The 15423-nt window shown below is 39.8% G+C and overlaps 2 protein-coding genes across 2 annotated transcripts in view; one reads left to right on the forward strand and one right to left on the reverse strand.

The window, feature by feature from the left end:
- zfhx3 (zinc finger homeobox 3) overlaps nt 1-15423 on the reverse strand; it is a 460260-nt gene that overhangs the window by 386105 nt on the left and 58732 nt on the right. The gene's annotated exons all lie outside the window — the stretch shown is intronic.
- hnf4b (hepatic nuclear factor 4, beta) overlaps nt 765-15423 on the forward strand; it is an 88159-nt gene continuing 73500 nt past the window's right edge. The window contains 1 exon segment of the mRNA XM_041779249.1: nt 765-880. Coding sequence (XP_041635183.1) covers nt 765-880 — 116 coding nt within the window.

Genomic DNA, 15423 nt, shown 5'->3' on the forward strand with positions numbered 1-15423 from the left:
GCTGGAAGCCAGCAACCTTTTATCACACTGAAAGGAGACAGGGCGCTGAGAGGTGCAGAATGGTAAATATTTCAACATGATAGGTGACATAAACAAAAGGTTTACTCTCATTCCCACTTTTTAAGTTGCAAAATTTCGGGGCTGGTAATTCATAACAGCAGTCCTGGCTGACACACTAATGCGGCACTGAAGAAAAGACCTATGAAAGTCAACACGGGGGAAAATATCTTCCACATATCTCAGTCTGTTTCCTCTAAAACTCAACATTCCTCATCACAAAAGTATTATTGGTATTTACATAACATCAAAAAAAAAAAAAAATCTGAAGATTTAAAATGGCAGCTTCACTGCAAATATATATTATTCTGTAAGTATTATAAAATGTAGACTTTATAGAGGTACTTCTACTGATTTAAGTAAATTTAAAGCATTTTGAATATGTTTCTTTAACATTTTTCTCACTTTATTATATATACCCTTATTGTTTCGCTAAGTTCTTTTTTGAACTTCTCAAATACTTCCCCTACTTCCTATAAATAAACACCCTCTCCAGCTCCAAACTTGGGGCCTCTCCTCTGTCAGAGACACAGCACTCGGCCTCTGCTCCGTGTCAGAGAGCAGTCTGTCAGGGTGCCTGTGAAAGCCAGATAACCCTTTGATGGAGAGTACTGGTGGTTATTGTTGTCTCTACCCTCCACCTTTCCCTCAAACACATATGAAGATTTATTGAAGGACGGGGCCGAGCAGCAGGAGCCCGCGCTAACATGGCAGGCCAGGATGGCAACAGGAAAAGGAGGCAGGAAGAACAGAGGCAGGAGAGGGACGCACCAGGGGGTGATGGGGACTCCTCTGACCCGCCTGTGGAGGACACAATGCTCAGGTATGCCGGCTGTGATTACATGGCTGTTGGGGGGACAAATAATCACAGGACAGCTCTTGCTCTGTGTCTTCCTCTCTAATAAAGGACGTGAGAGATGGAAAATAGAACGCCAAACAGAAACATCTCTGATAATCAAAGCATAAAAATACACAAAGCTAACAGAAGTGGTTGCAGTATAAATGTGTGTATCTGTTGAAGTCTTAATATGTGTCAATTTTACAGGATTTTACCTGATTTAATGTGCTAGAATTTTGATATTAGATATGTGTGTTGTTTGTATTCAATAAATGACTTTTTTCAACTTATATTTATTCCCTGAAAAGTGTCATTAAAATGCTTTAATTTCCACCCTTGCATGAAAAGATTATTTGTAATTCTTTTAAACAAAGCATTTGTAAATTATTATTCAAAGCAGTAGTACAAGGCCACATCATAGTGAGAATATTTTCACGAGTGTAAAAATCTTTAACAGGTGAACTGGAGAGGGAGTGTGTTTGTGAAATCATGACCTGTTTTTTTCTGTTTCTAGGCTCCAAATGATACTGCAATACAATTATAACACAAGATCATGTTTAAATATAAAGAAGTATATGCAGTATAAATAAAATATGTCCACATACCATGGTGACAATGAAATGAAGGTAGAATAAAATGTCACTGATGTGATCATATACTTATTCAGTACAGCTAAAAGTTGATGTCTTGATATAAAGAAACATAATTGAATTTACTTTTATCATTTCACTTTCCCCTGATGTTTTACGATGAGTGCATTCTATATTGTCTTTCACAGGACCTCATTCATTAAGACATAAATTTATGTTGATTACATCTTTAAAATATACAAATACTTTATAACAAAAAAACTCAGTGAGGTAAAACAAGTGAAGGGACAGACAGAGGAATGAGATAAAGAGACAGACAGACCAAAAAAAAAGGGGGGAGCAGAGAGAGAAAATGCACAGCAGCAACTCATAGTGCCCTCTTCTGCTCAAAAGATGTAAGATGCAGGTAGTTTTTCCTTTTGATCATCAAAAAACACAAGTGTTAAGGATATGATCACGTGCACGGCATTGTATACCCTTATGTCATTTTAATATTTAAAGGGGTCATCTATTGCATTTATTAACCTCATTTTATCTAGAATGCACCAAAAATGTCATTTTAAGAGATAGAAACAGGTGCCTTATAATCTGTGCACAGTCCCCATTAAAATAACAAGGAATAGCCTGAGACAAAATAGAAGAAGGCACGAAATGCACGAAAGAGAGCCACATGCATGGAGAGTTGCTATATTTTCAGTCCGAGAATCTTCAAAATCAGCCGTAAGTAAAGAAAGGTGGCAATACAATCATGACTGTTTACTGCAAAATCTGAGCTGTGGCTAAGTCAAAACCTGCCTGACCACATTACATACATATATGATAACTCTTAGTGTCTCTGTACATGAATTTGTATATGGTTTATCTCAATAGAAAATAATCAGCACAGATGCTTTAAAATCAGCCAGTTATGCCATACTGCACACCTCACTTTAAAATGAATAGCCCTTTAATCTTCATCCATTTATTACCTTATACCTCACTATGTAGTTGTAGTGCCTTCTTGTAATGTGCCTTTAGTTTCTTACTCTTTTTATTGGGTTTTTTGTTTTTTAATGGTTAAAATGTGCCACCATTTTTAACTCTATTTTATTCAAGTTATGCTTTCTAGATCAGCAGTTCTCAACCGGTCTGGCTTAAGGATCCAGCAGCAGCTCCTTAAGAAAAATCGGGTCCCAATTTTTTTAGAATTTCCAGCTACTTAAATTGATTCATTGAAAAACAGACCCCAAATAGAGTAAAGCATAATTCAACACAGAGACCTGACAAAATAAACAAAAGGATTTGTATGCATACATCTTATTATCCTTAATATTCCTCAGACTGCATGAAAATTTGGTGATTTCTTGAACAAACTTCTTGTTATGTTACAGATTTACTGTCCGCATAGACTCTTTGTCACATCATTTCTTCTGGAACACATTAGCGACCCACTCGAAAGAGCTTTGCAACCCACTTTTGGGTCCTGACACAACAGTTGAGAACCTTTGTCCTTGATGTATGATGACATATGATTGGAGGAGGCTATACTTAGTTGTTTTAGTGCATATGTTGCACTTCTTGGAAAGAATATTCCTACCAGTGTCACATAAAGTTAAGACAAGACTGATCAGGTTAGTTTAATCAGAGAGATTTAAAGGAATAAAGTATGACACAACTACATTGTGTTTTTGGATGAATTAACATTTGCACTTGTCCAATTAAGATAATAACTGACTCTAAGATGAAAAATATAAATAAGCAAGTGGGAATTGTAAAACATAAGAAGATGGAACATTTGTGACTGTTGAATGTATCGTGTTTGTGAATCTTCATTGTGTCTGCATATAAAGAAACAACATTTTATAACTCTTACAGAGAATGTATACTCTGAGTGTAAGTGGGGTCTTCTTCCCTGAAATGTTAAATGTGTACACCAGAAGCGGATGGCGAGCAGACATCTGTGAGGCTGTGAAATGATGACCCATTTTTAAACCCATATTTGATTACCTGGTTTTATTAAAATTGGATCCAAAGAGACCCGTTCCCCATTTGAATTTAATGAAGGCTGTGTGGCTGACAGGAGGCTTTTGATTTATACACTGTTATTAAATCCGACAAGAGAGCCAGCCAGGTAAGCAGGCAGAGAGAGGCAGGAGGAGAGAGAGAGAGAGAGAGCAGGACCCAGAATTCAGGCCCTGCACCCGGCACAGATACCCCTCCCTCCTCCTCCTCCTCCTCCTCTTCATCCTACCTGCTCCACTGTGAGTGAGGAGTGCAGGAGCAGAGAACAGCCAAGGACACATGCTGTGTGGCACCCCTCTCTCACATCCCTCTTCCTCTTCTGATACCTCCTCCATTATTCATATTAAAATACAGACTGATACAAAGATGAATAATAAATGCAGTCAACACAAAACAAAAGCTGGCAGGGCAGACCAGCGCTGTCAAGGTGGTCACTTGATAGAAATGAAAATGTATTGCATCTATTCATCTTAATAATAGCGTATATTAAAGACACAAACAAATGAGGATATCATTATTCAAGATACTATGGAAGCTACTTGTGCCTTCTTTAAGATGTAGCTTAGTTTTCTTTTATAAATGGTGCTACATCTACTTGATCACATCAAATTAGTTCTAAAGAGTGATGCTGCAAATTGAAAAAACTAAATTCAAATATTATACTGGAAAAAAGAAATATCCAATTCTTACTGAAGCAAAAATGTCTTGTTTCATGGCAAAAAAAAAAAAAAAAGATACGTCTTGGAGTCCTTGGAGTATTTCCTCTTTGAAACTTCAAAGCCAAAGTAGCTGTCTAAAACACATCAACACACTTACTGTAGGAGATCCTCACTCTTACAGTCCTCGGCTACACTACTACACTACAAATCACAATCATTCACCTCAGTGAAGACACTGTCCAGGGCTTTAGATGACAAAAACCGCAGCAAAAAATAAGGCTTTCTATGATTTTTCTTGCAGGATTCAGAGATGAACAAAGAAAAGCTTCACTACCTGTAGCTTTGGATAAGGAGCAGTGAGTTTGAAGCTGACTATCAGTGTTTTTCCTGGAGGTCAACAACCAGTAGAAAGCATTAACACCAGGAAGACACTGAATAGAAATTTACTCGATATAGAGAGACTAATATATTATTAGAGTACTGTTTTATTGCCAAAAAAATGATACAATTCATGAAAGCAGCAGACAAAAAGTCTATCAGATCTCACAGTGTGCCTTTTTAAAGCTGATTAGATAAGTGCCTTTATCTTTAGAAGTGGTTTATATAAAAGATGTCATTTATTTCGAGCATTCCAGACGGCATGATTCAAAATGTCCTTGATGTTTGCTTAGTGATTAATATTAGGAAGATTTGCCATGCAGAGTTTCACAATTAATATGTGCTCAAAACGTCGTACGTCTTCCTGAATATCTATTCAAAAAGAAAAACGGGTGAGGATTGCATTTTGTTTTTAATGTTTTGCTCAAGCAGAGCACCACTGTCATGCCTGCTTTTTTTCAGGATGTCAGACAAAAAGAGAGGAGAGATGGAGAGGGAGGGATCCTGGAGGATGGGAGGAGGAGGAGAGGTGGGGGAGAGGAGAGATGGAGGGGCTGCTGACATGCACTTGTCTCCAATCTCTTCGAATCCATTGCACAATTCATCTGCTTTGTCTCTACTGCCACGGCTGAGGACAATCAGACCAGACGCCCATTAGATTCCTCATACTACCCCCCCAACCTCCCTTATGCACCCCTTACCCCCCCTCCCTCTCTACCCCAACACCTTTTTTTCATGTGACATGCTGACTGAAGGAGAGGAGAGGCAATTCACAAGCCTCCCCAAATGGGGGAAATGTCAGGAAGGGAACCCACATCAAAACCATGTTGTCATGGAGATACAGTATGGTCCAGAAATTACACAGTAACACATAGGCACTCAGGATATACAATACACAAACTGCACAAGCTTTTATGCACACAGATAAATACATTTGCTTTGTGGATGTCTGCGGCAAAAATAGACTTTTAACCAGCTCCAGTTTTTTTTCTATACTAAATTTCACTCCTCAATTCATTTTTTTCATGTCAATATGAATGGAAATTCATATTCAGAAAATTAAAACAGTACAATACTTCTTAATATGCCTTGGATAATAATCAAAACATTCATTTTTATGGCCCTAATATTCAAAGTATTTTGTACTTTAAACAGTTACATATCTTTTCATTTTATCTAAATTAAAAAAGAGCATAAATGCTTGCTCATTTAAATAAAAATTAGTAATTACACGTCTTTTTACAGCAATGGCATTTATTTAAAAAATAAGGTCTTAATTCTTCTGCACCTTTCAATACAAGTCAAACCTGGACTCGGTAAGTACCATTATATCAGGATATTCAATACCAATGAAATCGACTCGGATGCCTTTGCACGGACGTGAAAATGCTCCCGCTTCAGGGAAATTCTACAGCAAGGTCACGTGACCACCATGCCCATCCACAGTAGCCATTCCTCAGCCGATAGTGGTATCAGACAGACAGTGTCCCTGGAACGCTTGGCATTTCGATGATCTCTTCTCATAGAAAAAAAGAGAGGCAGAAAGAAAGAGTGAAGGGAGGAAAAAGATTTTTAAAAATGTGCTCTTTCACCTCGCTTGTTTAGGAGGCTGCCAGCACTGAAAGCAGAACTAAACCAGCTCTGCCATAGTGCAAGAGGATCTCGCATCCCAACAGTCTTACTCGCACACCACGCAGGCTCACCGGGGTCACTCTATTGAGGTTATACTCTGCTTTGGACTACATGAAAAAAGAGGAGATTGAGGGATATTAATGGTAAATGTGGCATAGTTACTGCTGTAAAACCCCTTCTTTGCCCTCCCTTTTTTCTTTGTTTGGCCAGAGGAGCTGAAGGCTTAGGGATAAAGGTACTGCTCAAATCATGAGACAGGGATAAAGGCAGAGAGAGATAGCGAGCTCTGACCCAACGACAGAGCAGTGGATAATTAAAACACCCAGGGCCCCCAAACTGCCCTCATCCATCTCTCCCTTCTTTTTCTCTCCTTCTTTTCCTCCTCTCTCACACAGTATGCCTCTCCCTGCTCCCCAGAAAACACACACTCACACATTTGAACATTGTCAGATAACAAAAACATACAAGGCGACAAAAATGCAGATTGAGACGATGTTGGATTTTGAGCACTGAGATCCGCCAATGACGGGTCCTCTGGGTAAAATCTACAGAAGCAGAGGCACACAACATTGCTCCCACTGGCTCTGTGCGATCTGTTTATTTTTCATTTGTACATTTTTAAGGATCATGAATGATTCCTGTTTTTATCTGATTGCTCCCAGACAGTCTGCCTCCACTACCTCGTAAAAAAAAAAACACAAAGAAGAAGAACAAGATGGCACACAACCATGCAGTCCCTTTAATTTAACAACATCTCTGTGCTTTTGTGTATGGCTCATTCATTCCATATTACATTCACTCTTTCATCAATATTGGTGCAGTTAATTCTGATAAAATAAATCTAAACCACATATATTATTATTATTATTTATAGGCTGTAGTAAATGTGTTTGCTTTCTACTAGAATATATTCCCTCTGTTTGGACAAGCATCAATTAGAGATGAACTGAGAGGAAATTAAGCAGAACATATAAGAAAGGCATGCATGCCTGAGAGAAGATCAGAGAGTTTCTCCACACCACCATGAAGAAAGAAAAAAAAAAAAACGACAGCCATGTCTGTATATCATCTACGTATAGAACATCCAGGCGAGGGACAGGGCATGTGTGTGTTTTTGTGTGTGTGCCTGTCTGCTTATATCAGGTGATCACAATGTTCCAACCATGAATTGCAGCTGGGAGCCATGCTCTCAGGCAGGCCACACTGCCCTCTCTTGGCGGCTCCAAAAACTGCCTCTGGTACACTTCACCTAACAACAATTAGATCATCAGAATCATTCTTTTCTTCTTTTTTATATGCAATTAAACACTCAAAAAAATCTGGATTAAAGAGAGGGTTGCATGCTACTTCCTTATGATTCATTTCTGCAAATATTTCCACTTTCTTTCATATTTGATGAAGTGTGACCGACTGGACGGCCCACTTAAAACAGAGCCAGCTCCATATGTCATATGTGTGGTCGTTGACCTAGCATAAAAAAGCTGCGCGGTGTCCTATGAGCGGCCCCGTGTGTGAGTAAGGAAGTGTGAAAGCAGTGCTGTGACTGGGGAGTGGCAGCTCAAAAGGACCCCCACACATTGGCCAGACTGAAGTCATTACCAGCCAGGCCCTTTGATTTTTCCACATGCAAAAACCTCAGGTCGAAGACCAATAAGTTCATCCCCCAGGAATACCACTTTCTGCCGCTGCTGTGTTCATGTGGTACAGCTGTCTGACCGCACAGCACCGATTCAGGAAGAAAATAGGGCAAAGTGTTAGCACTGATGAATTTTGAATGTGTTGGAGATGATTTATTAGAGCACTTAAAGGATCTGTGGGATGTCCTTCACACCCGGCTTGCCCTCTAATAGACCCCAGAGTAAAATGACACTGTCTTCACTAACCATGGCACTGTTTCAAAACTCAGACAGACTTTTACTTCACATGTATACAGTATATTCCTGCATTTATGAGAAGTGTCTATATTTGCCTGGAGTGAGGGTACAGTTAGTGTGGGAGGTATCTACTTTCTGCATGATTAAGAATTTTGTTGAGCTGCAGCTAAAGAGGCCAGCAGACGGGTCAGGGGGCGTGAGAAAAAAATCACCTGCTGCTCACTGACCCACTTGGTCAACTGCAAGGTTCGTCTGGCTCCCTAACTGTGTGAATGTGTGTGTGTGTGTTTGTCTACTATATCATTAACTATTCTTTAGACTTTGACACTGAAAGCAACCTCGACACAAATCATGCACACATAAAAACTTAATCAGATGGACGTAACTTTTCACATCCAAACAGGAGCTTCACTATCTGACCCACAAATTTTGAAACCAACAGTTTTTCATCGAGTTCTGTTCAAACTTTGGGATTGCAATTCTCATATAAGGAAACTGTCTTGTTTGATGTGTTCATTTAATGTTCAACTCACACATAATCCTAACAAACAAGATGTTAGCTGCCCTGAACAAAGTTAGTTAGACTGGAGAAGAGATGGATATCTGCAATACAATTTTTATTTACAGCAATTTTCATGAAATTTTACCATTTTTCTTTTTAATAAAGAACATAGGATTAAAGTCCTTTTCAGAATAAAAATAATTTTTGTAGGAATGTTAAGATTAATCAAATTAATCATGATTAACCAAGGGCCACAATTAGTGTACTATTTTTTCTTAATCACAATTAATCACAAAATTATTGTCTCCTTTCAGCACACTTTGGCTGAGTCTCTGCAACGTCTCTGAAGCCACAGAGATGTAACATAAGTCCACCGCTGCTCCTTAATGTCTCATTTCACTTCAAACATCCACAGACAGCTCAGTGGACAAGTCAGAAGTCATCTGTTATCAAACATTTACCATTTTACGGTTCCATTAATTGGTTTTAAATTCATTAGAAGTTCCCTTTTCCATGTTTAAATTCATGACATAATCTTTCTTCTACAAGCAGGTCTATGTCCAGACAGGAAGTCAATGTCCTTTAGTTAAAGACCAAATGAAACAACAACAGTTCTGAAGGCAATACAGTGGATTTTTTTTTTAAAAAGAGTGTGGTTAATCGCTTTTAACTACAGAAATTCTGAGGTTAACTGAAATTAAACAAATTAATCTTTTGGCAGTCCCAGATTATTGCATTTTAATTTTCTTAAAGTAAAAATACATTACATAATTTTCCTTTTTTTGTACTTGCTCCTGTCATGTCTGCACATCACTCTTCTTCAGCTATCATCATACAAGAGAAGTCAGAAGCAGACAGTGCCATCTGCTGATGAACAAAGTGGTACTGCAATATATATTTCTGTCAAAATGATTTTATTTCTACATATCTATTGTTTATATCCATTTTTGAATTGAATTGCAAGGTACTGTGACATGCTAAATTTGAATTGGGATAAGGAGTATATACTATAGTTTAATTATCATAGTTTAATTATTCATAATACAGCTATGTTTGAGAAAATAACACTCAAATCAAATGTCTTACTTTCTGTACATTAAAACAAGAAGAGGCTAATGTGGAAGTAAGTTTCAAACAGCTGAAAAGCTTAAGTCTTAAAGAGGCAGTGTGTAATATTTAGCCTAATGGCATTTAGCTGAACTAACTTGGTAAAAACAAAATGTAGGATTTATGTATTGGACTATCCAAATAGGATTTATCACCAGAATATATAAAACTGTATTTCTTTTTTTTTTTTTAATCAACTTTGGCTAAGGCTTTAATTCATACATAGGGAAGGTCCCCTCTATAGACACCACCATCTTGGATTTTTGCAGCATGCATGTTTTTACAGCACCATAGAGAGGACCAAAAAACACATACCCATTTTATCAATTCCACTGGCTGTGACTGTTACCACCAGAGAAGTGAGCATCGCAATCTAGACTCCGACTATCAGATGTTGCTAATACTCCAAATTTTACACACTGCACCTTTAAAGAATTTAAAAATGTCCCTATATATACATATATATTAATGAAATAAATGTGCCATTAAAATATTATACAAACATATGCAAAATAAATATCTTTTCTGTATAATTTTTAGTCACACCAGAAAACTTTTGGTAACTTAACATTGTGTTAAGGAAACCTACTGGCATGTAGCACCCATCATGGCATGCAGTGGCAGCTGGCAGAGCAGCTCCCTGCACACCTGAGCCAAGCAGAGAGAGAGTTAAAGTCTGCGACAACGGATCTAGCAGCTTTAGTCCCCAGAACAGCCAGCTTACACAGATAAGTGGGCCAGGCTGGATAAGCCTCACAAAGTATTCTATTACAGTGCCAATTACCCTTCGGTAAATAATATGGGGATGTGGAGGAAGCTACCAACAGGATGTGCAGTGCATGCAGGTAGTCTAAAAAAATCCTTATTTTCCTATGTTTCCCTAAATAAAAGTTGAAGACATTTAAATACAGTTATTTTTCTCAGTGATACATTTAGCAGTTTTATTGCATGTTCTGAGTTTGCATCATGCCATCCAGCAGGTGATCACAGCTATCAAGTGTTTCATCATGCTACAGAGAGCAAGAGAGTCCACAGTGGTCAGGCCTCCACCGGGCCCTCGTGGCTTCTCTCCAGTGGGGCCTGAGCAGCGTCTCTCAGCAGACACCCACAAACTGGGCTCTCTAATAGGGACAAATTGGCAATGTCTGTGCGGGCCGGTGCTGTGTGCTAGGAGCTGTGAATTGATAGTGATGCCTAATGATCCCCCTGGGTAGATCAATACCAATAATCCTCTTTCCCGCCTATCCTCCTCATTGACTATAGAGAACCTGGAGGAGCTGGTGGAAAACTGCAGCCCAGAGTGACAGGGCCACGAGTTCAAGGCGGGGGCCACCAACTCTCACACAGGTGCTATAACTTTTACTTCGTATTCACACTGAAGAGGAGTCGAAACAGAAAACAACGTAGGATTTTGTTCTCTTTTACCTAACAGTAGCTTGATATTCAAACACCAAAGTCCAAACTTAGGAATACATCTGCACAGGCAAACAAAGACACAGAAAATCAAATGAAAACACATTACTTCTCCCCAAATAAACGCACACCAACAATCCTCACAAACTGCAAGAATTAAATCAAAGCTCCTTTATTCTAATGCACTAGCTGATCAATATTTATTCTCCCCTTTATGCATTTATTAGGTTACTCAATTTCACTGGCCAGTGGGGCCTATTTTTTTATCAATTATTTGTAAAGCACTGAAGCCACAGGCTCCAAAAACTTCAATTGAGAGGTTGTTCATAACAAAGCAAAGCAGATCAGTTATGCAATTACACAACATACTCAATAGTTTGCTTGGTGTGTGTTAAACAAGCAAATGCTAAATCCTCATACACTGTTTATGTATCTGTATCACAGCTGAGTGCAATAAAAGTGCTCATATATTTTGTCCTATGCTGTAGAGTTTTGTTAAAACTGGATGTTGCCTTTTCTAAATGTTAAATTATTTTTGTCCACACAGAAGAACTGTTTAGATGAAGGCAAGCTGAAAATATGTATTTTTAAAAGGAGAAGCGAGCGGTGAAGCTCAGGATATGTTCAGCAGCACAGGGGTGAGGTGAAGCATGCAGTCCCGATGGACCTCAGTGTGCATGTGTGTGGATTTGTGTGTCTCTGCATGTGTGTGTTTAAGCTCCGCAGTCATAAAGCCTCACATCAGCCCCTTGCACCCCGTGGTCAGCAGCTGATTACTCCCACCAAACACATCCATACACTTTATCCCAGCTGTCACAGTGCATACTCATTACCCCCCTGCACCAGCCAGCTGACTCCACACGGCCACACCCGCCTGGACACGGCTCCGAGGCCACACCGGGGACGGCGAGAAATCACAAACTGGACAGGCACAATTAAATTTTCTCCTCTTTTTTGAGATTTACAAGAAAATGTTTCAGCATTAGTGCTAAAAACAGCTCTAACACATTGCTTTTGCAAGAGAATTATAAATGTCAGTTTAAATGTACATCAACCCATCATTACAGTGCATTATTAAAATTCAATTTACTGGAAAAATCTGTAGATAAATCTATAACATTTAAAGCAGATTCCACTGATGCATCCTGATGTTTTCATTAACTATTGATTTTCAATAGTTCAAGTCAAGTCAATCAGCTCAATTTCTCCAAGAGCAGAATCATGACCAAACAGCAGAGACATCATCAGGCGAGCAGATATGAATCTGTGTAGCAGTATCTCAAATCGATGAAAGGAGAAAGAAAGTGTGAAGAATGCAAAGTTTAGTGAGATGAGGGGCGTATCGGTCTCCTAAACAAGCACCTGAACTGCTCCCATCTTCATGGTACAGCCGTCCCAAATGTTACACATGACCAAAGTCTGTGTGTATGTCAGTGTGGGCGGGGGGGGGGGGGGTTCTATCATTGACAAGAGTGACACACTCCAGCTCCTGTCACACAGTAGGTGTTTCTCCATGGAGACCCAGGTGTTGTGTCTCAGATCTTTTCGGCTTCATAAAAACACTGCTTTAGCCAGTGCATCAATCAATGATATACTCCGTAAGCTTTTACTGCCACCTCATACAACCACTTTAGTGCTCCATGTCAAAGGCCATGACAATTTAGATCAAAGCTGAGGGAAAACATATCGTATCTACCGTGTATGGTTATTATTTCAAGCAAAATATATCCCTGAAATCCGGAAAAAAATTGAGTGAGTGTAAAAAGACGTATTGTTACAGTGTGATGAAAAGAGAAGCAGAAATAAAAGGAAGAATCAGAAAAAAGGAGCTGGAGGTACGGTATTTACTCCTGTGTGATACTATGCTATAAACCTTTTCTTTAATAGGCCAAAAATGTTTACAGATATTCTTTCTCTTGTGTTGTTTTGTTTTGTTTAATGGCCTTCAAACTTTGTAAAAGCTGCTGCCATGAAGGAACAGATCACAGCTTTATTTGATTGTCATGAAATAATGACTTTTGCAGTTTGATGAAAACTACAAGAAAATAAAATAAGCAACACTTTTACTTTGATTGTAAAGTTGAGGAAATTAAAATTGATAGACCTTGTCAATTTCTAACAAAAAATTCAATTAAATGCAATGCATGGTTTGTCAAGATAAATTGGGTTTGTACAGTGCAGTTCATAGAATTTAATTTTTGAAAGGCTGCAACTATCAGTGAAGATGGCAGCAGTTAAAAAGTAAAACATCCACTAAAATATGCAAATATAATTAAGCTAAGAGAAAAATCAGAGGTAGTTTTGTAATCAAATCAAGCAGAAAAGGTTACTTCAATCAGTGTTTCTGTGATGTTATAAAAAAAACAACAGACAGCATGCCAACGTCTCCTCCTTACTTGTTCCACTGTTATTCCCCCTCGTCCCCCTGTCCCTGCCACCCACTACAGCAAAGTGCAGCGCTTAAACAGCAGCATTTAATTCATTACATCATTATGTCATCTCATACTAATCTGCACAGTGGCCTCCACTGCTTTGACATGCAAATGGATTAGAAAAACGTCTGGGGAGGTACAGGGGGAGGAAGGAGGGGGCAAAACAGCAATCATCACGTCTTGTCAATGGGGTAAAAATATGCCCTGAAGCTGCTCTTGCATTTTTTTCCCTCTTCCTTCTCTTTAACCGTATTTTTCTATCTTTTTTTTCTCCTCTCCCCTTCACGGCTCCCCTTTTTCTCTTTCTCCATCTTTGTCAGCGGATGCCCCAAACAAAGCAGCGGCAAGATCACACCAAACCCCGGCAATCTGTTGAGGATCAGGCTCCCTATGGAGAACATATAAACAATAAAAGCGTGTGGCGTGCACTCATGTCGAGCCCCCTCCCATAAACACATGCCCCCTCATCTGCATATTCACAAAAAGGCCCCTCTGGCTTTTCACTCATCAGCAGAAAACCCCTCCCCAAAGCCTCATCAGCACACGCCAGGTTGACTAGAGGAAAGGCAAGCGGGCAAGCTGGCAACGTGTGCTGAGTTGGACCACACAAACATCAACATCATACACAAACAAACACAAAAGCACAAAATCAATTTTTTTTGCACACGCTGAATATACAAATGCACGATGGCAGAGTAAACAGAGAAATCAGAAAGAGAGTTAGTGAGATCTGGTGATGTGAGCGCCGGCCATGCTCATCTAATTTCCACCCCTCCTCGTTTCACCCCCCCTTCCCCCCTCCTCCCCCTCCTCCTCTTCTCGTCTCTCTCTCCTCTCATCATCAGGTACCTGGTGACGAGCGGCCCGTGATAATCCGCAGCCTCTAACCAATCAATCAGCAGCATCGTAATCAGCGGCGTAGAGAGGGAGAGAAAGAGGAGAAAAAAAGCCCATAACTTACCCTGGGTCGCCTCCAGTCTGCTCAGCACAAGTAGAGGTCTGTTCAGAGGCTCTTTGGCTGCAGCTATGTGGACTAGTTCACCACAAATACACTCTGCTCAAACCTTTTTTTTATCTAAATTGATATTTTTCACTGCATCATAAACATGTTAGAAACATATAAAGCTCTCCCCCTCCCTTCTTTTTCCTATCACTCTGACTCTCACTATACCTCTCTCTATTCCTCCCTCTCTCCCTTCCTGTCACTCTCTCTCCCCATTTCCCTCTCTCCTCCCTCAGTGTCTGCCTGTTGCAACAGTGTGGACATATACACATGCAGCATACAGTGGAGATATATATATATTAAGAAGCATGCAGAAGATAGCAAAAGGCTTGCTGGTGTGATATCCTGCAGATCTGCTGGACCCTGTGTGTCTGTGTGTGGATGGGTTGTGGGGGGAGGGGGGTGGTGGTGGGAGGGAGTAGCGAAAAGCAAGGGAGGGTCAAAGCTAAATGTTCTACAAAGAACAGGGGGACTGAATTGACTTTCTTTTTCTTTGCATCAAACACATATTCCCTCCCTCCTCCTTCTTCCTCTTCCATCCACCCCCCCTTCCAAACTCCATTTTACCCCAACCTACCCCCCCACCCCCCCACCCCATTTCTGCTCATAGGCATTCCCCCTCTCCAGACATCAGCATCCTTTGAGGGGGTTAGCTGTCTGTAGGAAGAGGAAGAGGTAACGCCGCCTAGCAGCCTTGTACATTTTGCCTTGAGGGTGAGATAGCGGAAAAGCCATGTGCTATCATCATTTTTTGAGGTGTGCAGGAAAAGTAAAGACAAGAAATACATACTGGTTTTACACAGCTCCCCAAAAGATCTGATGCTGAATTTAGCATAGGATTACACAAAACCTCTCTTCAGAAACCTCTGAACAGAACCCCCATTTCTACTGACTCTGTGATTCCTCTCCTCCCCCTCACCAAAAGATGCAGAAAACT

The sequence above is a fragment of the Cheilinus undulatus genome, linkage group 1, assembly GCF_018320785.1.
Source record: "Cheilinus undulatus linkage group 1, ASM1832078v1, whole genome shotgun sequence".
Classification (NCBI taxonomy): domain Eukaryota; kingdom Metazoa; phylum Chordata; class Actinopteri; order Labriformes; family Labridae; genus Cheilinus; species Cheilinus undulatus.